Here is a 27,136-nt window from a genome sequence, read left to right on the forward strand (position 1 = left end):
GGAAAACCCTGTTGTGATGATGACTGATTGCAGTTCTGAGCATTTGGGAACCCTGCACACAGACTGTGGAATGCTGACTAGTTAAAAATAGAAAGTGTCACCTAAGTACCAAGCTGTTTCATTTCTGCTGCTCCTGACATACTTATTCTGAGAGGATCATGCATATAGTTAACAAACTAGTTTGACTAATCTATTAATCATTTTCTATACAGTAACAGCTTTGAAACGCTTCAGAAAGTGGAGCCAACAAAGCATATGGATATTTGTTGGAGGAGATGCTCAGCTTACTAGAAACAACTGTTTTTTGTAAGATTCCCAATTTATATCCCATTTCTCAGCATTTCTCATTATAAACTGTCTCTAACTATGTTTCTATAGGGATTAGCACAATGTAGCCCCAGTCAGATTTTGGACCCCTGGGCACTATCAATGATAATTGCTGAGACTCAGGACAGTTAAAAGGCTATATTCTCAAGTGTACAGAACTGTGAAATGCAAGATTCAAAGCATGCAGAAGAGCTAAGGGTTAGTTCCAACAGCAGTAGTAACTCAGCTGCATTGCACCTCATGTCCAATATATCTCGTGCAGCATATTTTATAATGAATACTAAAAAGCTAGAGTAGGAAATATTATACCCAGTTACTTGCAATATATGGCTCTACATGCTTCCAGAATTTAAATTTTATTTGGGCAACCTAACTTGATAATAAGGCAGCTTTTCTATAATTAATTTGTTGGAGACTTAAAGAAAGGAGGGGATGAAAAAGAGACTTAATAGGAGAAAAAACAAAACAAACCTAAAATGTATTCAGAACTTAGAGTTACAGGCAGTCCTCAACTTACAACATTTTGAGTCGTTCCAAATCAATACGATTGCTATTTATAATATACATACGTTAATGTAGCTAATGTTACTCATCTATAACATAAAATTTTGTGCTGAATTATTTTTGGTGAAAATAGGGTATCGATCCTTGGTTCAGGAACCAATCCCCCATTTATAACATTGTTTCCTATGGGGGAAAAAAAAGAAATTGGTTCCAAGTCACGGTGTTTTAATTTAAGATGTGCTTTTCAGGAACCAATTGTGTCATAAGTGCGAGGACTGCCTGTAACGAATACGATATAAAACCCAGGTAAAAAGGTCAGTTTGTGTCAAATGTGTAGATAAGTACCTTCCTACACAATTCTCCACATTCACTTTCCTTCATGGCTTGTGTTCTTACAAATTCTTTCAGTGGAGTCTGTAAAATCCTTAATCAGCCACTATTCACTTAGAATTTAGCTTCTACTTCGCACAATCAAAGCTATTACCCTTTTCATGTCCAAATTATAGTCTTCCAGCTGTGCAAGTGGCATTTTTGGCAGTTATGCACAATTTGCAATTCTATTACTTATGCAGAATGGACATATAAGCATCCTCACAGCTACTGAGCATGGCAGGAGGCTGTACAGTGGCTGGACAGCAACATAACTACATACACACGTATATAAGTATAAGCCAGGGGTGGGCAAAAATACAGCCTGCGAGGCCATTCTGTCTGGCCCACAGGGCCCCTAAAAAATTTTTGAAAATTAAAATGCATCTGTCCTTGGTTCCCATAAAAAATGACAGGAGCCAGGGGCAGTAGGACCCAGGGGAATCCTCGGTGGGCTCTGGCAACAGCAGGGCCTGCCCAGCCCTGCCCCACCAGCTGGAAACCCCAGCAGGAGCTTCTGGCTTGGGGCCAGGTGGCTGCCCTGTGCGGGAAGCTCAGGGAAAGAGCTGGTGTGGAGCGTGGGGAAAAGAGGTCCCTTGCCTGCCCCATGGCCTACGCTCCCTGCTGCAGCCACTTGCAGCCCACGCGGGGCTGTCCGGAGCAGACATAGGCATCCTGATGCGGGCTGCGAGTAACTGCAGCACAGGGCACCGGCCACAGGGTGGGTGAGGGGCTGCTTTTTCCCCCTGCACTCAGCACCAGCTTGTAACCCGGCCCCACGCCAGCTTCGGGCTCTCCCATCAGGGCTGCACCACAGCAGCAGCAGCTGCGGCCCCCTGCTTGCTGCACTGGGCAGTGTTTGCTGCTGCTGCCCCCCCCCAGAGCTCATACCATGGTAGGCTGTGGTGAAACTGCCACCATTGCCTCTGTGCTGCCCAGCGTGCAAGCAGCAGGCAGGCAGCAAGAGCACCACCACCAAACACTGCCTAGTGCAGCAAGTGACGGCGGGTAGGGGCTGCAGCTGCTGCTGCAGTGCACACTGCCAACCTGCACAGGGCCCAGGCTGGCATTAGCTGCAGGTTACAAGCTGGTGCTGAGTACAGGGGGGAAAGCGGCACCTCCCCAACGCCATGGCCAGCAACCTGCTCTGCAGCTGCTCGCAGCCTGCGTGGGCCCGCCTGTGCCCATGTAGGCTGCAAAGGCTGCAGCAGGGAGCACCTGCCACGGGGCAGGTGAGGGGCCGCTTTTCCCTATGCTCCGCACCAGCTCCTTCCCTGCTGGTGAGCAAGGGGTCAGGGCTATGCGCTGCCCCCCCACCTGTACCATGGGGCTGCAGGGGGCACTGGGAGTGAACAGGCACAAGAGCAGAGGGTCTGCGCTGGAGTCCCAGGGTCAGCACCATTAGGGCCCAGAGCAGGGTGGCAGGGGTACAGGGTCCCGGCTAGCAGGGGCTCTATGGAGCTGGGCCAGCCTTGCCACTCCCTGCTGGTGCAGCCCAGCCCAGCTCTACAGACCCCTGCCAGCCTGCGCCCTGCTCTGGGCCCCACTGGTGCTGGCCCTGGGACATTGGTACCAAGATGGTGACCAGGAGTTGGGGCACCTATCAAGGGGCGGGGATATGCATGCAGGCCTCGACAGCTTGCCAAAACTGGGTAAATAACCCTCTGCCCGAGATAATTGCCCACCCTGGTATAAAAACCCTAACCTGGAAATGTTTTCCTTTAGTGACTGTAATTATTCAGCCAACTCCCCTAAAACTTTTGAAGAAAATTGTCAGCGCAAACAAAATTTTCTTCTCTTGTCAAAATTTCGTCACAGAAACAAACTGTTCTTTGCCAGTTGTAAATATCAGCCTAAAAAGGTTTAAGTTTCATATATATAGGAATATATAGGAATGTCTGAAAGCAAATTTTATTATAGTAAATGTTCTGAAGCTTTTTGTATAAAAGGTAACTCATTTACAACTGTTATAGTAATAATTAGGAGTTCTATACATAAATTACAGTATCTCATGCCCTGTGCAAGATGCTCTACAATAATTTTATAATGGCCTTTTTATAAGCAGTTCTATAAAAGCCATCTTCTTGAGACTAAAATCAGAATAAAAGCCAAATGTGTGGATGTGGGGGATCCTACCTGTGACAAAGGTACCTACAAGGCTCAATATTACTATAGCCTTGCCCTTGTCTCTGGACAAATTGCCTGCCTTGCTCACCTGCTACAATTTGTTGATAATGGTTATGATGTCAAATAGGTGGGAGGCTGCCATTTGTGTGCCCAAATGGCTGTGGGCAATACATACACACTCCTACCATCCCTACACATGTCCCATGTCTTGCCAATGTCTCATAGTACGTTCCGTCTCTGGTTCAAAGCCGGGACAGACTGGACTTATAGTTGCATCTCTTCCACACTACCTTGTCAGGTCAGACACACACTGTGCCCTTCTCACTGGGGTCTCTTGCACTCAACCAGCTCTCACATACTGCCTGTCCAGACCACACTCACTCACTCTGCCCTACTCAAGGAGATCCTCAGGTTTTTCTCTTCACCCCTCACTCAGCCTTGGCATGGTCTTTTGGGCCTCTCTGTGACCCTCAGTCCAAACAGGACTGAACAATTGCTCAACTATGCGGCTACTTTCCACTAGACCCTCACTGGACCACTATGTCCCTCCTGGACCACAACTCCACCCCTTACACTAGGGCCTGGGGTCTTCCACCCCTTTGGACCCTAAGCTTAACTGGCCCACAACTCTACCCTGCAACCCAGGATCTCAAACCCCTTTGGGCTCGGGCTGCTCATTCAGCATGCCTGGACCCCACTCCAGGGTCCAACACCCCATAGGACTCGAGTATGGCTACTCTGCATGCCTGTTCCTCCCTAACTCTCCTTGTAACCCATTCGAAGGCAGGGGGGTTTAGATACCACAACCCATCTTACACCAGGTAGGTTCTCAGTTTTGACATTTGGTGGTCCTGCCCCACCACAGGCAGGCCCACCAGACTTTCTTATCCCAGCAGGGTGCAGTTTTAGGTCATGCCCAGTATCAATGAGGCCTCCTCTTTCCCCATACCCTCACTCTTGGCTCTAAGATTATCCTGGAGCCAGAGCTCAGCTCCCTCTGACTGATCTCACACTCCTCTGCCCTTAGAACTCTCCAAAATGGCCACTCTCATCAGCTACCTGGCAGCTACCTGTTCCATCCCTTAAAGTGACAGACACCCAGAAGAGTGTTCTGTCACACTACCCAAAGAAAAGGAGAAAAGGAATAGTTCTAAATAAGATGGTACTTTAGTGGGTTGTTGTAGAAGCCCCACTGAACAGTTTGTAAGCATTGTTTTGTAAGTGGAGATGTGGGACTGAGATGGATATCAAGGAAAGGAGAAGTCTACATCAGCAGTGTCCAACTAAGCTAGTAGAGTGGACTCCTGAATTTAGGTGTGGTAAGTAAAACACAGACATTCACTAATCAGGAAGCAGCTCAGAAAGTAAGTCTACAACTTACACATTTCATTTAATGCCTCCTACCTGAGTGGACTAGTACAACAACAATTAGCCAGAAACATAACAAGCAGAGTTGGGATCCTGGACAAACCCGGTGGGAGAGCTGGTCAGGGGTTTGCGCAGGTTCTGAGAGTATGGGGGGAGGCACACTTTTCCAAAAGTGTTTGGGGGTGCAGCAGTCTTACCCATGATGGGTACTCTTAAAAAAATAGTCCTGGGTTGAGCTGCTGCCACTACATACTCTACCCACCCTGGCTGTTGTTCTTAAACAGTAGCAGCAGCCAGGGACAGAGTACTTAAGAGTTCCTGGCATGGGTAAGTCATGGGGCTGCTGTTGCTGCCAAGATATGGACTCTGAGGTGATGGGGGCAGTTCTCCCCAGCTAGGCATTGGGGTGGGTACCCCTCTTGCTCATTCCTAGTCATGATACTGCAATTAACAGTAAATCAATTAGACGTGCATTCACAGCATAATCTAGTTAAGAAGGCAGTGGATTGTGTTCTAATCCTGGTTCTACCACCTGCCTGCTATATAACCATGGTCAAGTCACTTCACTTCCTTGTGCCTCCCATCTTTGCCTATCTTGTTTGAGTGGTAAACTGGTTGAGTTACACTGTATTGTATTCTGGAGGAAGCAGGGAGTCTTAGGTTACAGTGAAAAGTTTTGCCTTGAATCTATCAACAGCATTACAGCTGATGTTGGATTTCAGCCATAGTAAGCCCATCTTTTGCAGATAAAAGTTCTGGGAAAAAAAATTCTTCATTCCATCTTCCCAAAACAAGGTGTATGCCTTTTTCAGGAATGTGTGGCATGCAAATTGTGTGTGTGTGAGTGTGTGTGTGAGAGAGATCTCCCACACGACCATCTGGCATGCAAATAGTGTGTGTGTGTGTGTGTGTGTGTGTGTGTGTGTGTGTGTGTGTGTGTGTGTGTGTGTGTGTGTGTGTGTGTGTGTGTGTGTGTGATCTCCCACACAACCATCTTCTGTACACAGTTGCCGTAAAAAATGGGCCTTCTACCTGAGTACTCATGAAAGTCAACGGACTTCAACTCCACCTGACTAATGCAGGTGAATGAATAAGTCCCAAATCCCAGGGCTCTTCGCAGAGAATGCCCTGTCTCCAGCTCTCAGACATTTAGTTTGCAGGACTGTCAGTGAGAGTACCTTAGTGGACCTTAGGTGCAATGGCAATATATAGCTATAATAAGGCAGTATTCTGAATAGACAAAATCAGCCCATGGAGGGCCTCATCTCCTTGATCTGTGTTCAAAAGCAAACACTGGGGTCTCCAATAAGTCAGTATAATGTGCTCTCTGTTATTAATTCATGCACATTCTGTGCTAGCTGAAGCTTTTGTATGATCTTCAAGATCAGCACCACTGGCGCAGTTAGCAGGTGCCAAGATCATCTTTCGTATCCACTCTATTGGTGCTAGTAGTATCTGTTTGTATTTGTGGCCCTTAACTCATTCCTCAGGGGCAGCTGTTTTTATGTTGTTATAACTACTCCCAACATAGCTGGTACAGCAGCTTTTTCCAAAATTGGAACAGAAAAAAGAAACTGTTTTGTTTTATTTAGGTGCTTTATTGATTATGAACAAGTGACAGAACAGGTTTAATATGGAGCAGGCAGCCAGCATTCAGAGTCTCTACACAAAGGCCATTTCCTAGAGTTGCCTTGTCTTGCCTGGGTAGGTAAAAAGCCATCACTCATGCTCGCTCACTCTTTTTCTCTTTTAGTCTTTTCCCTTTATCTGCTTCTGTTACAGATAAACATCACAGCAAAGATCAGTTTAGAACCTAGTGAAAACTTGTCTGGCCTAGGGGCAAAGTAGAGATTCCTGGGATTGGAGGTGTGTTTTCCATCTCCCCACAATTATGACCTTGCAAGTCAGGAGGGTTGAGAGGAAGGAAGGAAGGACAGAAGGAGGGAGGGGTTTATAGCTCCTCTGTTTCACCTTCCAGTGGCACGTTGACCTCAATACTGTACTCATTTGGTTCTCCTGACCCCAACCAGGGCACGGGGGTCCTGTTGAAGGAGGGTCTGTTGTTGATATCTTGGCTGTAGACAATGACAGGCTCTGGCACCAAAGGGCCAGCATCAAACTCGGGCATTTGGAAGGTCATCAGCTTGGCTGCCTTCTCATAGCCACCGTAAGGCATGGCAGTTCTAGGAGAATGGGACAAACAGTCAGCAAGCAGGCTGTGTTCAGAAAATAAGTAGTTATTGAAATGTAATTCTTACCAATGAATTGTTCGACTAGATAAGTGTTTCTCAGCCTGTGGGTCACAACCCAAAATTGGGTTACAAGAATATATGAAAGGGTTGCAAATAAACTTTAAAATGGATCAACAAACTTTAAAAATGGATTCTCCTTTTAAAAGGAGAAAACCGTGGGAAACCATGACTTTTCCCTTGCAGGTTGTCAGAGTTCCAGTTTGCAAGGGGCTGTTTGGGGCTTCTTGGGGTCCCCCATGCACCCCCACCGCCACCCCCTGCTCCACACACTGGGGGGCTAGGGGTGGGGGCTAGTGGGTCAGGAGTGAGGGTCACTGGGTCAGGACTCACCAGATGTTTACAAATGAGTCCTGGTCCAAAAAAGGTTGAGAACCACTGGACTAGACCTCTAGAGTTCCCTTCTAAGCCCACTTTTCCATGATTCTATGGAGACCCAGTAGTATAGATACACAGCTATCAGTAGCTCCATAAACTTATAGAGTAGAGGCTCTGGTGCAGTAGTAATAGCATAGGAGTGGACCAGGTAAGTCTTGGGTTCTAAGCTATGCAGAGCCTCTCTCATTCTCTGGCCTAAGGCAAGACACCACATACTGTAGCAACACAGAGGTGGACTGTGATAAAATTTAGAAATCCACAGAAAGCTGCTGTTGCATCTCTAGAAATAGTTGTAATACTATTATTGGTCATGAAAGGATTCTTAAATGTAGGATTGTGGAGATTCTGTCTGTTAGCCTTGAAAAGAATCATCTTTACAGAGCTCTGCAAACGACTGCCGTAATAAGTGCTTAATTATAGACATAGACATGCTATTACAGCCAACTCAATCTTATAATATGTACTCTGGAGAAGGGGGCACTGAAATAAGAACATCATCTCCCAGAACATGGGCTTCTGCTATCTGATCTAAAAGCGTCTCTCTGCTACATATATTTCAGTGAGACTGATCTCATCTTTGTAGGCCTCCAGCTATGCCCTCCACAAGAAGCTGGTACAAGCAACATAGCATAGAAAATTTGAATCACAGAAAATTAGGGTTGGAAGAGACCTCAGGAGGTTATCTAGTCCAACCTCTGTATGGCATCTAGTCCAACCCCCAATCTGTGACTAAGACTCATTTATACTGCTTCAGGTACAGTGGCCATATCCCAAAATATCCTAATGTTCATGCCAGGATATCCTTCACTAAACCACCAAGTGCCCTTACCTGTTAAAGGACTTGTAATGAGGGAAATCGGGTCTGGCACCATAAGACAACAAGTCAATGGTGAACTGACTTTTCTCCTGGGGGGTGATTCCTATGGCTCGTTCCCATGGGGATATGTAGGTTTTAAAGATGGAGACTTTCTTCCCATCTCCTGACTTTTCATCTGCTCTGCCATCTGCAAACAGGGAAAAAAAGAGTACTTTGATTAAGTGAGATGTACGTATGACAAATGGCTTTTCCATACCCTTGATATTGAAAGTAAAGCCATTGAGCTTTGTCCGCTGAGCCTGCAAATCACAAATCAAGAGCTAGGATATGAGAGAGACTACATCTTAAGAGAGGTTATCTCCTGGGAAACTTTTCCCATTTGCAGACATGCACCGTTAGCCAGAACCTGACTGAGAGAGACTGATATATGAGGCTTTTTTAAACCATGCACTGGGAAGTTAACTTTGAATTGAATTCAGCCCTATGGCATGGTATTGTATCAACAGCAGTGATCTTCCAGGACATGGAAGATGGACTCTAGTCCCATCCTGAGCTCTGCAGGACAGCAACAGAACCTTACATGGGGTAAAGAATACTGTCAGCCATCCAATCTACTAAGTACCTCTGACTTTGCTTCCTAGTTTTGTTATTATAGTTAATTAGAAATGGATTACACACACCGGTTTGGAAGAGGGTGGATTTGATATGACAGGGTAGCTTGTGAAAGCTGTCTGATTACAGAAATGCTCTTAATTAGTTTCTTGAATTGTCAGAAGAATCATATTTTTCCATTTTGCATGATATCCCTTTCCATTAGCAGAAAAAGATAAAGGGCTAAGTCCAGGCCCCAATAAAGCAAATGGAAGTTTTACCTTTGCCTCCACAGTATAAAAGTTCCACCTTGGGATGGCCGCTGCATCACAAGGACAGCACCTTTAAGAAGCCAACTCAGCTTTTTTCTGGTTAAGTTTAGGTGAAGAGAAATGTATAGTAAACAGTAGAAAGGTCACCGAATTGGCTTGCCTCAACCACAGCCTATGCAAGTCCTTTCAAAACTCCTTTCAAAACTCCTCTTTCTGGGCAGGCAGAAAGTGTTGAACTCTTCAGTGTGCCACCTGGGTGTTGAGGTTGAACAAGTTCCTTCTTCCCTCAGAAAGGAACAACCATCCCTCAGCCCATCCATTCTTGTAGGAGGGAAAGTAGTCAGGACATCTAACTCTATTCCTGGTTTGCCTATTAAATAACCAGGGTGACCACAGGTAAGTCACTTTGCCTCTGCATGCTTCCATTTTATCTGCTAAGTGACTTTACCTACTCAGCAGGGTTTTGGTTATGTATTACTTGTAGAGCTGTTAAGATCTTTATATGATATGAACCTAAGAAGTACAAATAATTAGTTTTTCTAGTAGTGTCCTCTTTGGATCAGATCAAAATTAAATAATGGATTGATGAAGTTATTTGTGTGACTGCCAGAGTAACCATTGCACCTTACACAGAAAACATCAATGCTTATAATCTGCATAGCACAGCTTTTATCTGTAAACCTTTTCTTTCCTTGGCTCATTTGTTTTCTATCTTATCGAGAGCCAGCTTTGCCAGTCCATTTTGTTCCCCAGGCCTCCCTGATTTGAGGGAATTACAAGCATAAAGATGACTTCCCTCTTTCATTTTAAAACAGAAGTTAATTTCTAGCCTTTTTTCTTGTGAAGAGGCTAGAAAAATATCAGTTGTTAGAAGTAAATTGATCCCTAAGGATAAAAGAAACAAAAAATTGGGACCTGCTTCTGCAGCCAAAGCCACGGTGAGGATTTGAAACCTCTTCCCTCTCCCTTGTCTGCAGCTATGTGACAGTGACAGACTGGAATCATGCATGTTTGGAGAAGAAGGCATCTACACAAATCCTTTTTTCACAGAGCAATGTAGAACTGCCAAAGCTGGACCTGATCTAAAATCAAATTTAGATTCTTCCTTATTACAGAGACTTTAAAGACTTATTAAAGCTGTTAAATGGAGTTGGGTGCCTAATTCAGTATAGTTCGTATAGTACTCTGTCTCTGTTGGGCATCAAAATCCCTTAGGATCACTCTAAATGGCAACTTTCCCTTGCCAGACTCTAAATTATAATTCAGTATCACCTCCTTATAGGGTTTATGACGAAGAGAGAATGTTAAGGTTTTGTCTCCAGAAGTTTCTGGCCAAACTAAATAGAGGATCAAATTAACTAAAGACTGAATTCAGTGTAAAGTACTGTTCATCACATAGTTAGTGAAAATATTGAATAAATGTCCATAGCCACAACAGAATAGTAATTACTGATGGGTAACTCTCAGAAAATGGTGGTGGTTAAGCTTGATCATGGTTTTGCTTATACTTTGTTGGTTAAGCCTATATTAAACTTCCGTGGATTTAGTTATGTTTCTTTGATCTGAGAACCAGGGTCATTTATATGATATATACAGAGTATCATGTTGAATTGGACCAATGGACCAGCCAGTCCAGCATCCTGCCTCCAGCAGCAATCAATATGGGATGTTTCAGAAGAAGCTGTAAAACCTCACAGTAAACAATATGTGATACTTGCCCATGTCAACTTTTGAAAATCATGAGCTTCTCCACAACTTCCTTGGTTCTGAATTAATTCATTATTACCATGTCTTGTGAAAGTAAGCAGTAGAGACTGATGTGAGCAAAATCATCAAACAAAAGTCAATCCTACTTTTCCAAGCTTTGAAAAGATTTAGGTTACATTTTTCTTTAGCTGATTCCATTACCAATCCCTAAAAAATCCAACAGGCTTTCCTACTCATTATTCTTCATGCACAGAGTTACTTACCTTTTCCAACACTGTCACCTCCTCCACCATCCACTCCTCCTCCAGTGCCTGCTGGCCCTCCAGCATGACTGGGTCCAGTGCCCCCTGCACCACCTTTGCTTCCAGGTTTAGGAGGAGGGGCAGGGGGATAGTGCAGCTTATTAGATCCATACTGCCCTGCAGTCACTCCTCCCACCATCCTTCCACCGGCATGTGAGTAGCCATGAGCTTCTCCTCCATAATGTCCTCCGATGGAGGGGATGAACCGCTGAAAATGATCCTGGAGAAAGAGCAAAAAGGGCAGAAATTACTGAGCATGTTCCATTTCTGGGCCTGCTGTGTGGGGCTCAGAAAGTGTGTGCAAAAAGTTCATAGTCCCTACTGGATCCAAGTTTAAATCACAAAAACTAGTGCTAGAATTTAATATTAGTCATTCTGTATATAGGAATAGGTAAGGATTAGTAGGATCTGCTGAAGGTCATTTTATGAGGTCTATAAACAGGCCTATTTTAGAGGTTGAAGAAGGAACAGGCAGGGAGAACATCAGGACAAGGCTGTGGTACTTTTTCTGAGTGGTAAAAGTGTCCAGAACTAGGAAACCAGTGTTTAGAGCAGGGTGCCCTAATAGAAAGAGGGAAGAGCAAGCCTGGGGGAGCATAAGCAGGTACAATTCACAACTGAGGTACATTGGCTGAGCAACTGGTGGTAGTCAGTGCTGGCAAAGCAAGGAGGCAGTCTTTTGGGTCAGGACTGAGAGAGAAGGGCAAGGAATGCTAACAAAGAAAACAGAAGTAAAAAGTTCAGAGTCAGGATCTAATGAAATAAGTGAGAACCAGCATCCTTGCAACATGCAAGCGAAACGTTCTCCTCTTACTTTCAGTCCTTCAGCTTTGCCTAGCAGGTTCCCTATGCAGTTTGAGAAAGCACAGGGGGAGGCTGGTTTGTAAGAATCCCTGAGGCTTTACTGAGACCCAAAACCTGCACAAGCGGAGAGTAAGGGAATGGGAAACTTTAATTATAAGCTTAATAGACTTTAGGAAACCAATTCTAGTCAGCAGTCAGGGAAGGGAGAAACCTCCATCCATCAGAAAGACAAAGCACGTCTCACTGGCCAAGCATCCTGTCATCCCAACAAAGGACTTGGTCTAGGGAGTGTGGTCATACATGTACAGGGTTTATTATTCTTGATATTGACCTGATCCTTCTAAGCACCTTAATTCCACTGACTTTGATTGGGATAGAAGGACTCAAAGCCCACTGTAAACGGGATGTCTGTGGTTTAGAGTAGCGCCCTGCTTCCCTACAGAGTGATTTAAGCAAATACCCATGCTGTATGTCATGTATGAGATGTGTCTTATGTATTAAGTGAATGTAAGATCAGAACTTGATTCATGTAAGTGCTAAAACAATGTGCTCCTCATATACTAAGTGTATCCTCATAGACATATGAAATATAAAATATGCATTATATTATCCATGTAAATGTTCCACATACGTTCTTTTAATTTGGTGTGAAGATAGGTTATAGGCATGTGAACCAGTAATGGAAGAAGCCACCAAGCTGAACGCAACTTTGTTCCATTCTGCCTGTATAGGTTCCGCAGATGCAGCCAACTGGAAATCTGAATGTGAACTCCACAGCCCTCTAAAGGGTTAAGGATTTTGCATATCTCTTACACCTAGCACAGTTTAGCAAAGACAGTCTTTCCAGTCTGTAAACCAGCTTCCAAGGCCAGCTGCTCGGTTAGCTAAAAATAGCAAGAAGCAGTGAAAACCCCACAAGGCTCTGTACAGAATGATATAACTCTGTCTTCAGTAACAGCGTCCAGGGCTTCACAGTAAGTCATGCAAGCTGCAGCTCAGGCACTGAGCCATCTGTGAGCTAAACTGACAGAGTTGGTGCCTCTGGGGGACTTTAGGGAATGTCTCCTGTCCCTGCCTGATTGACATACCCATTTTAGGAACAAGGAAGATAAGGTTCCCCTGAATGTAAGGAAACACTGGGAATGGAGAGAATTGTGATCATGAAGGTTTCCTCTCTCATGCCTTAAGCTGTATATAGAAGCTGGCAAGTCTGTTTGTGTAGCTATGCCTGGGGAGTTGCTGAATGCTATAAAGGTAGAACAAGTAGGTATTGAGGGAAAGTAGGAGGATGGTCTTATCAATGGGGTAACACATGGTACTGCATGCATTTACAACTTAAGAACTCCATAAGGCAGCAATTTTAGCAATTTCACCTGTCTGGCCTCTAAATCCAACTACTGTGTGTACCATTCCATAGAACCACACTGTCATTTCCCCCTCATATTATGAATGCTAGTTTTTTCCTTACAGCTCTTTCACAGAAAAGTACCTGAAACATCAGCAGGATGGTGAGCTGTAGTACCAGAATACAAAATGTGTCCTGGCATAGCGGTACTGGGTATAGATTAGATGTTGATGGACATTGTTTTCTTGTTTTTGTATTACCTGTGATAGTATTGTTAAATGAGAGAGAAGCCTCTGTGAAGTATAGGTGGGCTTCCCATTTCCTTTCCAATAAAAGTGTAAGGGACTCCAACAAATGGGGGAAATATATATATATATATATATATATATATATATATATAGGCACAGGATTACTTTGCTGAAACATTTTAGTTTCTACATGTAGAACAAGTCTCATCTCTCAGTAAGTCATTACTCCCTCCTTGTGCAGAAAGGTAGCTCCAGCCTTAAGTTTGAGGCTACAGGCTACAATACGCAGGAGCCTAAGGAAGAAGAGTCCCAAGCCAGAACCAAAACTGGGAGGGAAGGGCTTTGATTTGAACAGGAACATTGACCATAGGTGGACGATAGGGTGGCTCAGTCCCCTTACAGGAAGTCCAGGCCAAAAGCCAAGGAGCAAACCAAGAATGAAGACTGGATTCCTCTCTCAGCCTTGGGTGGGACTACTATTGGAAAACTTGCTCAGCCCCTGCCTGCTCTGCACTGCCCTGTGGGATAGAGGTCTCTCTTCTCCAGGCCTGTCTACCCAACAGCCCTAAATTTAATGAAAAATAAGAGAACAGCTGTTGGCTTAGGCAGATGCACACAGTCCTCAAGATTGGTTGAACAGATGGAATTTACGTGTCTTTGAAAAGGCTTTCCCTGGCTAAGGGCCTGACCCGTCAGGGGGCTGAGTGCCTATGCAGGAAGGGTTCCTAATTCTCCAGCACTGCCATATGTGCCTCAGGAGAAACGGGTGGTGAAAAGTGATCCTCTCATGGAACTAGGAGTTTGAAACATCTCAAGGGCCTGATGTCATTGAGGGTGGTGCCTGCGAGGGGACACCATGTGCTCCCTGTCGGCTTCTTGCTGTTCCCTATAGGGAATGATTGAGGAGACCAAATGTGTTTCTATTTCCACTCCCTGATGAAGAGCCTCCCAAATGCTCAATGTCTGAAGTTACTGTCACTCCCTCCCCTTTGCAACAGCCATCCAAGTACACCTTTATTTTGGGCCAGTGAGATTTAAAGTTTGGCTTATCAAACGTATGGTGAGAGCACATGAAAAGTACACAGTTCTTTCTGCAAGAAAGGGTGCTCTGGAATCCTCTCCTGGAAGCTGCACCCCCTTAAAGCAGTGCTGTGTTTGTATAAAGAAAGAAGGGCATAAGACTGATCACAGATATTCAGACATTTCAGGATGTTTTATTCCAGTAACACTTTACCCTCCCTTGGGAAGCACGTTGGTCTAATGTTAAGGCAGCACTGGACTCCTGGTTCCTATGCCTTGGCTCTGCCAAAAACTTACTATTTGATCTTGGGCAAGTCACACTGCCTTTTATTACCTCCATTTCCTTATTTATGTATTTATGTGATTTATCCAATTTAGAAAACCACTTGGGTACTTGGGTGAAAACAGCTGTAGAAGCATGAAATAGAATTATACAAATCACACATGTATATTTTGTGTCAGCCCACTACCATTTTCTTGGATGAGAGAACCAAGTCCCTGTGTCCATTCCTGAGATCTCACACTGCTTCACTAGTGGATCCCAAAATTGCTGAGTTAAGACTGGTTTCCTCTGCAGACGCAGACTTTCCCCTTGACTGCTGTACCTACCACTCCTGGATCAAAAGGAGAATGAGTCTCTATTCATAGTCTCTTGGGGTTGAAAAGACTTCTAACAGTGCTCCACCACAGCAGAACCTACTTTGGCTGTGGGGCAGTCGGCAGTAGCATTAACCCCCTAGGTGCTGGAAGAGGTTACTTCTGTTGCACTCACCCTGTAGCCACAGAATAGTGCCTCCAAGGATCTCAACCCAGAAACTTGGCAACAGGGCCAGCATCCAGGAGTTAGTGTCACTGCTGCAGAACTGTGTCCCAGTGGGGATCCCAAATGGGGTATTTAGCAGTGGGGCAAATGACAGTATAGTTATCTCCCCAGGTGCTGACCCTGCTGACACAGCAGTTCTGGCAGCTGCAGGGGTGAATGCTGTCCACCCCGCCCTCTGGGAAGCCTAATGGGTTGGATGGCCCATCTCCATTGACCAGATCCAGCCTGCAAGCCATGCTTGACACCCCTGTTTTAGACATAGGGATTTTCCCAGAGCAGAATGCTTAATGTTACTTCCCTCCTTCTCACTATATATTAAGAAACCAACAGAGCCATAAAGGTGTCATAAAAAGTCAAAGGTCCAAGCTGAGCAGCCTGTAGGGTTAGTGTGGTGAAAGTGTGGCAAATTCTATAACCAACACCACACAAAGGAGTGACAGGGATAGTTAGGAAAGAGAGGTAACACAAAAAAGCATGTGCAATTCCCCAGCCTGGCTGACCAGATACCAGCCTTCAGCACAAGGGTAGAGCAGGGTTCAAGCTCATGCCTCAAACTGTAGCAAGACACTTTAATAGCTCCACTACCAGATCCCTGCCATCAAGGTGTATAGAGGCCTTTACATCTAGATCCAAAAACAAAGCAAGTTAAAGAGCTGAAGGGAAAACAGCAGAACAAAGTAGTCTCTCCCTCTCAGCTGTTACCTACACACCTAGAAACAGGTTGCATTTTATCAAAAGAAAAAGATCACTTCTTAACAGGTTAGAGTGGAAGGAAAAAAACCCAGCACCACTTCTTTTTCTGTAGCGCTTTCTAGCTAAGGGTAGGAAAGATGGTCCAATGGCTTAAGAGCAAACTGAAATCTATGAGATCTAGAACTTCAGTTAGTCACTAATAAATCTGCCGTGCACCTCAGGTCCCCTGTAAATTGGGACTAGCACTTCCCTGCCTCCCGGGGCTGCAGCATATACATAGGGAGGCAGTATCACAAAGTACTTAGCAGACACAGTGACATATTAAGCCTCTCAGTGCTATGCTTATGAGGTACGCATCATCTGCATTGCGCACATGGCAAGCTGAAGTTCAGAGAGAGACCAAATTCACACAGTGAGTCAGTAGCAAAACTAGGAATAGAGACAAGATGTTTCACTCCCATTATCTGCCCTAACCTTTCCTGGGAAGCCTGCATCTCTCTCATATGTAATGTGAACAGGACATCAGACTAACCATTCCATCCTGTGGCTATTTCAGGAACAGCACATCCTGCATTTGTGCAGGGCTTGGGCTAGATGCTTCCCGAGATCTCTTCCAACCCTATACTTCTGTGAAGATGACAGACTAAACTCTTCTTGGACGGTCTCCTGCAAGCAAATCATCTTGACTGGTTTTCTAAAGACAAGGCTTTCAGCTGAGTGGGACCCGCACTTTGTGCTTTCTTTTCCTACCAAATGTATGCTCCAGCATGGGGACATCTGGTATTTATATGCACACAGCACCCAAAGCCTAAATAAAAACCTTTGCCAATCCAGGGAGAGTGGTGTGATTATCCAGTGATTGTTCAGAAAGAGCAGGAGGGGATGAATCAGGGAATGCTAAGATTTCCTACCTTGTGTGGAAAGTTTATGACTCCAGCACTAGCTGCTCCAGACACCCTTATATGGCACATGTTTATTTTTAAAAACCTTTCCCTTTGTCCGATTTCTTACATCCAACCTGGTAAAGCTTCTGTTTAAGGAATAAGGAGATCCCCTTATGGTGTCCCAACCTACCCCTTCCTTTTTCTAAGTATGATTTGGGAATTTCCTGGAAGGAAGGCTGGTGGATTTCTGAGGTTAAGTGCAAAGGAAATGTTGTTTAGGATGTGGAACACTGCACTTTGGCACAGGGTCTCCTTCATGGACAGGCACACAGGACAAGAAAATGAATGGCAGTAGGAGAGTAGTTTAAGGCAGCAGTAAAAACACTTCGCTCCTTCACTGCAAACCTCAGCTCCTTTTCATTCCCCTCTATGACTGCCTTCCTTTTATGTCCAGGGTAGAGATGGAGAAAGGGAGGGATGAGAAGATAGAATCATAGAAAAATTAGAGCCCAAAAAGCCTTGATCAAATTAATTTGGTGACAGCTGCTGCCTTGCAAACTTGGGAAAAGGTAAATCAGAGCACGAGTGGTAGTAGCATAAACTGTCTGCACACAACACCACCCCCCCGCCCCCCGTTCCAATGAAACATCTGCATGAAAGAAAATAGTTCGGTCCTTGTTTCCCATTCAGCTTTCAGTCGCTCTGATTAAGCTGCCAAAAAGGGTGCTAATTAGTGACAGCTGTGGTGATGGATTTTGTAATGAAGACACATCTATTAAAATAAGGAAGAGAGCCCAACAGACTTGATTCACATCAACCAACCATTGGATGATAACAGTTATGTTCCTGATCCTATTAATCTAGTCCTGACTGGGGCTGGTAAAATAGATTGAACCCTGCCTGTAAAAGACAGCAGACAGTGATTATCTGTAATTGTCTGGAAAAAGTTGGGTCTGAAATGGAGTCGCAGTGGATTTTTAAATAGAAAACAGCTCCAATTTGAGGCATTTTCATTGTTCCATTGTAGTGAGACCAAGCAGGACATTTCAGAGTTTCTGGGATCTTCTTTAACCCCAAATACCTTTCCCCACAGAAGCATTTCCAGCATCATTTCAATAGTATCCCTACCAAGAAAGACACTACACAAAGGCAAATGGGTTTCTTGGCTAAATTCCTCTCTCACCATGGGAGAGTACAGATTTGTTTTCATACAGTGAGCAGGATCCTCTACAAAAAAAGAGTGTGCAGTTCTTAATGCATAAAATATAGTGCAAAGTCCTCCCATCTTTGGGATATAGTCACTCTCACCAAGTGGTCCTTGGTTCAAAGGCACACATTGCCAAACATATTTTCTACTTTTGGGTGCCTCAGGTTTCTGGGTGCCCCACTTGAGATGCCTTCTGTGTCACATTTCATTACCCTTGCTTTTTTCAAGTTGGGTACCCAGAAATAGACACAGTCATATTTTGGAAATTGGGTTTCAGCCATTCATTCCCCCAGCTCAGTCCCATGAGACCTGCATGGGAATTTTGAAATCTAATATGAGGCATCATTGTTTCTGTCACACCTTGTGAGCCTCATGTTTATTTGGGTTCTCTGAGCCTCTCTCATTTCTCTTATCCCTGTTGCAAACTTCAGTGTATCAACTGGCCAGTTGGGGAAAGAGTTTTGAAGCAGTAGTAGCTCGCTTAAAGCTATTGGGTCAGCTATTTCTTTTTCACTAAGCATCTTCCAGGGACTGCTAAATATTTGTACCAATGTTGAGTACTTTTCTGGCACTGGCTATCCAAGAAGTTCAAAGCACAGAGATTAATAGCACAGTACATCTGGGCAGTAGAACACTGTATGGATGGACAACCTGAGACAAACTGGCCAAATGCTACCCAGCATTGAGCCTCACCCTAGCTTGTGGAACCCCATATAGCACAGCAGGACCATCCCCAATGAGATCATTCCAGCCAAAGCTTTGTCTACTCAGGTCTTGAAAACCTCCAAGGATGGAGATTCCACCACCTCTCTGAGTAACATGTTCCATTATTTTACTACCCTTCTAGTGAGAAAATTATTCCTAATATCTAACCTAAACTTCCTTTGCTGCAACTTAAAACTGTTTATCCTCATTCTGTCATCTGCCATCACTGAGAAGAGTTTAGCTCCATCCTCTCTGAACCCATCTTCAGGAGCAAAGGGGTGGAAGCAAGAGTTGATGAATCCTGATTTCTACCTCCTTTGCTCCTGATGTCAGGAGCACACACAAAGCTACCCTATTCAATATTCCTGCTTATTGTTTGTTTAATAGACTTTTTCTCCTTCAGTTTAATTTTCTCCAAATCCTTCTCCCCAAATTGCTCTTGATAAGGTGAAAAAGTCCCTTTATTTTCTGCTTTAGTGTCAGAAACTAGGGCAGCAAGCAAGCCAAGTTGCCCCAGATGGCCCTGGTTACCTGAGTGAGCCTGGCTTCCAGCAGCCTAATAATTTCTAGCTGGCCCCAGGTGCCTATATGGGTATGACTTAATGATTTTTTTTTTTAAATCAGCAGCAGAAGTTCTTTCAGTAACTGCTAGGTTACTCAGTAGGATATAAATCTTTTTGCCTAGGTTTTGGCTGTTGTTTCTGGGTTCTGTTAGCTGATTTCTTGCTCCAGACTCAAGCCTGGATGTGTTCTGAAATGACTTGATGGATCCTGATTTCCACTTTCTTTGCTCCTGACTCTAATTTAGATCTGTTTTCTGACAGTCTGCTCTTAGTTTGTGGCTTAGCTTAGTGGTTTCTTGTACTTTGGTCCAGTACAAGTGGATTGCTCTGGACCCTCCATTTTGATTTAGTGTTTTGTGTGGGGGGGTTTTGTTACCTCCCTAAGTTAAGGCTCTTTGGATTGGAGAACAAGTGGGCTGATGAGAAGAAACTGAAGCTTTAAGGAACAGGCAGGGGAAGGAGATATTGAGTTAGCACTTGCAATTTTGTTTTTCTCCTGCTTCAGTAACTCAAACTCCTGCAATGGGGGAGGGGTGGTAGAAATCTTTGCTCAAAAAGAGAAAAGACTAGCCTCAATTTTTAAGCTTAAATAACAAGCTTAGTTTGGGGTAGGAGAAACTGGATGTGCTTGACTTCCTGCACTGTTATGGATGGGAAAAAACAATAGTGAAAATAAAGTAGGATGTTAGGCTTACTGCCCTACCCAGGAGTTCCCAGTAAACAACACAGAATAACTACAGTGTTGGCAGCTAGAGGCCTCTATGTGAATTTTACTTCATGAATATTCTCTCAAAAGTGAATTGAAGCCTAAGACAAAGAAGAATGAAAAATACCATGGCCTACAGTGAAAATGGAACAGAACCCAGGGGTCTGAATTCAGGTCTGAATGAAGCACTTATTCCTGGTGGGAGAAGGGAAATGCAGTGATTAAAATAATCAACAATCATGTACTTACTGGTAAACAGCTCTGGCAATCTATAGAATTTATCATTCTCCCCATTTGAGTTTTACTGACATTGGGGACCCATTAATGAAGCAATGTGCCCTGAAAGAAACTAAAGCTGAGACACAAAGGGGTGTCACTCTTTGAGCTTGTTTGCAATCATGGCCTTCCCCCACACTTCTCATCAGTAGACTCCACACCATAAGGAATCTTCCCCTTCCCCAGGCAAAAGCAGAGCAATTCAACCTTCCCACCTATTCCCATATGTAATGAACCTGCTGTGGTTGCACTCTCTGACCTACCACTGAACTGTCAGTGAAGACATCAGGGTTATTCTCATATATGAATTTCTCCACCCTCAGCTGGCGTAGTTTGAACATCTTAGATCCTTTGTTGGTGAGGAGAGAAAGTTCTTCTAGCATCACATCCCTGGGGATACTGATCTTCTTCCCCAGGTTCAGCTTGGACCCTTCTTGTGGCATGGCTAGAAAACATACCAGAAGGTGCACCTTAGCATGCTCTCTGTTCTCTTATTCCCCAGCACCCATGCACAAGCCAAGCATTGTTTACATTAGAAAGGTTCCAGTAATGGAAAAGGCCTACACAGATTTCCTCCTGCTGATGGTTTTCTGGACAGCTATCAAAGCAAGTTACCTTAACTCCCATTCAAAATACATCTGGATGCGTGTATGGTAAAGCATTACTACTGTAGACACATCCCATTTTTCAGTTACCTGAATTGTCCACTGCTCTGAGGTCTGTTCATCTGAAAGTCATTTACATTTTTGGACAATGATGGCAAGCAAGAAGCAAAGATAAAACTGGGACACCACTGGAATAAGCCCTAAGAAGCAGCCATGCAAATGGCTGAGATTTAATTCATGAACATGCCTGAAAAATAATTCCTTGTAGTTAATTATAGAGTTTATTTTTGTTTTAAAATGATCTCTGCTGTATTTAGCAGTTGGTCATGATGCCATTAGGACTTTCCTGATTGGCAGCTCTTATCTAGTCACAGATCTGCCGAGTCCCCTAGATAAACAAAAGGGGCAGTTTCCCTTCATTCACTCCATGCTAGGCTGCCTTTCATTCCGTGCTAGGTCCTGCACTACAGCCTAGCTAAAACTAAGGCTAGGGCCCTCCCTTAACCAATTCTTCACATTCCATTAGCCTCCAGTCTCTTGTATTGCAATCCTATTAGCCCTTTCCAGGGATAGCCTGAGCGGAAGAAATGTAGGGTTTAAACATAAATACAAGCTTTTTAGACCTTCTTCATCTACCCCAAGCAAGAGAGAGTCGTCTTTTTAAACTCTGTTGGTTACTTTTAACTCTTATTGACTCAGTAATAAACTCAGATTGAAGGCCTGATTTTCTGTTCCATTCATTTCAGTAGAGTTACAGCAGCATATAATAATAGTGACAGGTCAGGTGGCTATACCACAGATAGGTGACTGTTCTCCTGTCCCTAAAAGTCATTGGCAAGGATGGCATGCTGAACCCTGCATCCTTTGGACAAATTCTGACACATGAGCAAAATCCCTGAAGAATTTTTTCCTCAGCAAGTTAGCTCCATACAGCACCATTCCCAAACCAAGGAGATAGAACCTCTCTCCTGAACTTAGGATGCATTTGGATACACAGCTAGTTAGAAGGAGCAGTGTTATATATACGGGGCCATATTTGCTTGTTGATGCGAGTACAGAGCTTTAGGGATGAACCTGAAAGGCTATATAAGAGTGCTTCTAGCCCCATTCTCTCTAGTAGAGCAAATTCCAGAGATCCTCTTTGAGAGCTGAGGAAGGAATAACAACCTGTTACTTGCTTCTTTGCAATTCTCTGGAAACCTTGTATACTTCCACTCCAGTGTGCACAGACAGTGCTGGAGGAAAAGTACAGCCAGTCCTGCAGGACACACAGGCTTGCATTCCTCCTCATTTATCCCAGGTGAAGAACTTGGCCTTATGACTAATGAGTGCCAGAATCAAGGAGCTTCTACTCTACAGAAGAAAAACAAATGAGGGCCACAGATAGTGACAGAGGGATCTGTACAGCTGCATAGCTCATTAAAGGGACAAGTACACAGTCATGGCTAAACAGCCACATTTTGCTCTCTTTTACCATGATTTAAATCTGGTGCAACTCCACTGCAGTAACCGCATAGTAGCCAATGATTCATCTTAGAGTTTGGCCCAGAGGGATTACTCAACCCCTGTGGAGGGAAGACTAATAAAGTATGGTACAGTTATATGCTGGCATCTAACAAATCATCTAGGAGGGCCTACCTACTGGCCTGGGCACTGCATATCATGTTCGCCTATTAGACTCCAAGGAAGGACAGGAACAGTGGAGTACAGATGCTCCCCCTGAGTTCTCTGAACATATTCCATGCTTCCAGGACTCTTTCCAGCCCATATGTCATGCTTCCTTAACCTTTCCCATCTCATTCATCATCCAGCAGTCTCCTTTGAAGGGCTAATTCAGACTTGCACAGCACCAAATAGAAGCCAGCAGTAAGTGGAAAACACAGGATACTACCTGCAACAGCATAGGTGCCAACTTTGTTTTTTGTCAGTGGGTGCTTACAGATGTAAAAAACCCAAACAAAACAAAACAGCACTTTACTTTGAACTCTGCCAAGCCCTGCACATGCCCAGAAGAGGCAGTACATTACTTCTACCCAGCTCTGCAGTACCTGTAAACATCGGGTCCTTTAGTGGGGCTTTTTTTCTAATAGCTGATTAAAAATGCCAAAAATTTCTGCTGAAGTGCCTGATCTCTACAGACTCTGAATAGCTCAGTTGAAGTAACCTACTGCTTCTTCCAGTAAAGCTTAGTTTGTTTGTTTTTTTAACATCTGCAAGCATGGCTTAGTGGGTGCTGACCACCTGCTAATTTTTTCTGGTGGGTGCTTGAGTCCCAGAGCAGCTAGAGTTGGTGCGTTTGTGCAATGGGCATTGTTAGGAATGTGACCATTCTGTTATCTCCCACATGTCACCTTCCTAGATACAGGGGTGAGTAAATACTTTACCTTGGAGTTGTAACTTTATGTCTCACTGAAACCTACCAGCAGGAATTTCTGGGAGATGTGTGCATCTTACCTTCTTCACTTAGTTTTCCAATGAGTTTAGTGGACTTTTTTCTCTTGATGGGAGCAGGAGTTCCTGCCAGGGGCATTACAACAAAGGAAGCTCTCTTTCAGTCTAAGGAGACAAGGAGATAAGAGAATGAGACACTGGAAAACTAGAGCAACACAATGGAACCAAGTTTTCTGCCTCTGCTTTGCGATGAAGCACACAGCCCTTGTTTCATATCCAATTTCTTCTCCTTACCTGTGGAGTAAACTGCTAAAAAAAAATCATCTTCCGTGTCAAGCTGTAATGATGTCTGCTTAGTGGTTGCTTAATATCAAGACACAGTATGCCAACATATGGCAAAGTAAACACCTGTTATAACATAATCTTGCCTCACCAAGACACCACACTGTAACATCAGTGTTAAAGCACTGTGCTATACCATGCCTGTCATTGTTTTAGCAATGAATGACAAAAAGTCATATTGCAACATCAAGCCATGGCAACATCAAATTGCTACACCACTATGTAAATATCATTAGGTGGCAGGAGATCATCTGCTTGTAACAATGCTGGGGTATCTGCCCAGGAGATATTTCGAACATTTAAATAACATGGAAGCTTAGATGGTGGAACATAAGATAGTCCTAATAAACTTGGAACTGTCCCTCAAAAACTGAGCCAATGACAAGCTGCAGAGATCTCTCTTTCCATAATGGACCTGGTCTTTTACCACTGTAGGTGATCCACTTCAAGAGAGTTAAACAAAGGAAACAAGTGTCAAGCAGACTAGATGAAAAAGTCCCCATACTTTGAAGTCACCTACACTTGTGTCTTATTTATTCAGCTTATCACAGACCCTTCAGGGTTGGGGAACTTGATTTCACACATCATCTTGTCTTTGTCTTCCGTAGGGGGAGAGGTTTGAACTACAAGGCTGAGAGAGCAGAAAAGAAAGCCCTGCAAATCCATTTCAGACCTTCCTCCACCCTCAGTCCTGCATGGTGGTGAAGGAGGCACAAACAACTTCTAGGGGTCAGATCCTAGGCTGATATTATAAACTGGCACAGCTCCAGGGACTTCAGCTTCAAATTGCAAAAGTCAGCTGGCTGGAAAGCCTAATTATGTCATTTGTCCCCTTTGCCATTTTGCATTGGGATTCAGAACTGCATGCTTTAAATTGAGAACTATGTTAACCACAAAAACAAAGAAACAAGTGCTCTAAGAATTTAGGTAATGTTTGTGGCACATATTTTGCCAGGCAGATATTTCTTGGTACTTCTCAAAAGCATGTTCCAAAAGCAAAAAAAAAAAAAAGAGAGAGAGATAGCCAGACAGCTGATTGACTCCTGTGCTAATAGCAGCTCATGCAGACCTGACCAGTTCTGTTTGCTCTTGGCAAGTATGGTATTCTCCTGGGTTAGGTTTTCTTCCTGATTTCCAAGGTTTATTTTCTATTGATAACATCTCCATGAAGTTCACATCATAAAAGTGCCAACCATGGTATATTCCCAAATCAAGTGTCAGCAGGTGCAGTGTAAAGCATGCACTATGCATTCTCCTCTGAGCAGCCAGACATCTGTTTAGCTATATAAAAAAGGGAGGGTGCTGCTTGACAGAACAGGCATGATGCTGCCAGGATACCTTGGTGGGGGGGGAGTGGGAATTTTGAGAGTGGGAAAAGGGAGAAAAATCTGCCTGCCTGAAATATGAACTCCCAGCAGTAGGTGTGGAGAGGTCATTCCACTAGGGGTGGAGCTCTGTTAACACAATACAGTAGTCCCAGAGTGAGACTGAAAGAAGCCTGCTGTGTCTTCTCTCTCTAATCCTTCACTGATTCCCAGGCAGGCTCAGAGCCAAGGGAACCTGTAGTGCTCACTGACCCCAGGGGAGGAGAGGGAATCCCAGGCAGGACAGGAATCCTGCAGTATTCAGTTTTCCCCTGGCTAAGCCAGGCTGATAGATCATTCAGGGACTCCAAAGAGAGGCTACCATGGTCTTGCACCCAACTACTATCCCAGGCACAGAGCTGGGGCAAGGAACACAGCTTTCCTGCAGCTGGGCTGTGCCCTGAAACAGTTCCTCCCCACCAATCTGCAGCAAACTTTCCAGCACTGATTTCCTGGCCCCAGGAAGGTTCCTACCCTCTAGCTCCATTTCTGCCTTTGTCCTGTTCCCTCTAGGATCTGGGGTTGTTATTTTGCTGTTAGAGGAACTCACCTCACGCTCCCAGTGCCAGGCTCAGACACATATACACACCCCTTTCCCACGGCCCTGTGCAGCTGGATGGCAGGATGGTCTCCACGTCCCTCCTCCAGGCACTTAGCAGGAGGCTCGGCTCCCAGTCCCTGCTCACCCAGGGTACACGTTCTTAGTCCAGGTCTGCACAGCACAGAGTGCTGATGCGGAGTGCTGTGAATTTGACTCCTGGAGTCTGGTCATACAGGCATCCTGAGGTTATTAATAGTAGACAGCACAGAGTACATGGGTCTCAGATAGCACCAGCACAGGGGAGAGGAGGAAAATAAAAGAGTGCACCTCAGCACTCCTCTTGCTCCTGCAGTCCTGATCCAAATACCATGTGGGTGCCCGGCTTGTCAAAACCATTGCTCTTTTCCCTCTGCATAAAAGCAGTGTTCTTTTCCCATTCAGCACTATGTTACACCTTCATAATTCCTCCCCCTTCCTATACCCTGCCCTGCACACCCCTGAACCTCACTCGACTGCATGGCACCTTCTGCACCCACCTCACCCTGCACACCACTGCTTCCTCTAAACTCCTATCCCTTACTTAACACCCTTGTAATTTCTTCTGCCCCAATGCCCTACTGCAATGATTCTCAACCAGGGTGATGTGGCACCCTTGGATGGCTTAAGACCTTTTCAAGGATGCCCCACGTGTTAGCACTGTTAGGGGTGCAAATATGATTCACAAGATAAACCTCAGAGTTTTTGAATAGGAACCCAAGTTATTAAAAGCTTCCTGACTTCTTGTGGTCTGAGTTCTTTGCAACAGATGGTTTACTCAATTATTTTTCTGTAGTCAAAAACAGAGTGAAAACAAAGAGCTGACATTTTCTCAGTGCTGCCTGAAGTGTGCCAATGGGTGCCTCAGATCTGAATGGGTACAGAACACACAGCAGGGAGAAGGGGCACTTTCCCTTCCACCAGAACCAGAGAACTTTCCTTGAGGAGAAGTAGGCACAGTCCATAGCTTTTTGCCCAGTCTTCCCTTCCGGTGCCCCAATTTTGATCCTGTCACCACATCCCCATCCCTATTTCACCATTATTCCTTCCATAACCAGCTGCCTGACTTTGTGTCACCCCACATGGAGAAGACAGGCTGAGGCCTACCCAACTCCAGGGTTATTCTTCCTAACCTTTTCAGCAAATGAAGCAGGAGTCCTACAGATCACAGCCTGCTTGATGGCAGGGCAAACTCATAGTCCAAGACATCCCCCCATCCCCCCATGCACTGAATGAGGCAGGATCTAATAAAAGAAACTGGAGAGTTAAAATGAAATGATGGATCAAAGGAGAGCCTTATGGTAGGCCGATTCTCTTTGGCCTGGTGTAAAATGTGTGTAAACCCTCCCAGTCAGATCAATGCAGTGGTATAAATGGCTGACCAGAATGTAGGGTGAGAGTGAATTGAGCCCTTATAGGTCCTGAATGCAAACCCCAGAGGAGCAATGCGCTGGGAATCAGGTTGATGAAGAGGACACAGACAGTCATCACCTCACCTCACAGGGACTGGGAGCCCATCTCCTGGCGCACAGCCTCCTATCACTCCTTCTCTTGCAGCCAGCAGCCACTGCC

General features: G+C 44.6%; 1 protein-coding gene across 1 annotated transcript; it reads right to left on the minus strand.

The window, feature by feature from the left end:
* Window positions 1-6,272: 6,272 nt before the first annotated feature.
* On the minus strand, window positions 6,273-25,745 carry MYOZ1 (myozenin 1). The gene is made up of 6 exons (XM_090057483.1): window positions 25,538-25,745; window positions 23,345-23,446; window positions 20,549-20,730; window positions 10,973-11,231; window positions 8,152-8,326; window positions 6,273-6,878 (listed from the first exon to the last, which is right to left on the minus strand). Exons 2-6 carry the CDS (start codon window positions 23,418-23,420, stop codon window positions 6,647-6,649), a joined length of 924 nt encoding a protein of 307 aa, XP_089913609.1. The 5' UTR covers window positions 23,421-23,446; window positions 25,538-25,745; the 3' UTR covers window positions 6,273-6,646.
* Between the last annotated feature and the right edge of the window lie 1,391 nt (window positions 25,746-27,136).

Source organism: Crocodylus siamensis, chromosome 7 (genome assembly GCF_052110815.1).
Source record: "Crocodylus siamensis isolate JL-2025a chromosome 7, ASM5211081v1, whole genome shotgun sequence".
NCBI lineage: Eukaryota > Metazoa > Chordata > Crocodylia > Crocodylidae > Crocodylus > Crocodylus siamensis.

Bases quoted from the DNA above. Each gene is read 5' to 3' on its own strand.
- MYOZ1 (XM_090057483.1), bottom strand. From the start codon at position 23,420: ATGCCCCTGGCAGGAACTCCTGCTCCCATCAAGAGAAAAAAGTCCACT. The intron at 8,327-10,972 runs GTAAGTAACTCT...CCCTGTTTGCAG, and splicing joins AGGTGACAGTGTTGGAAAAG to ATGGCAGAGCAGATGAAAAG. The intron at 6,879-8,151 runs GTAAGGGCACTT...CCATTCTCCTAG, and splicing joins CATTACAAGTCCTTTAACAG to AACTGCCATGCCTTACGGTG.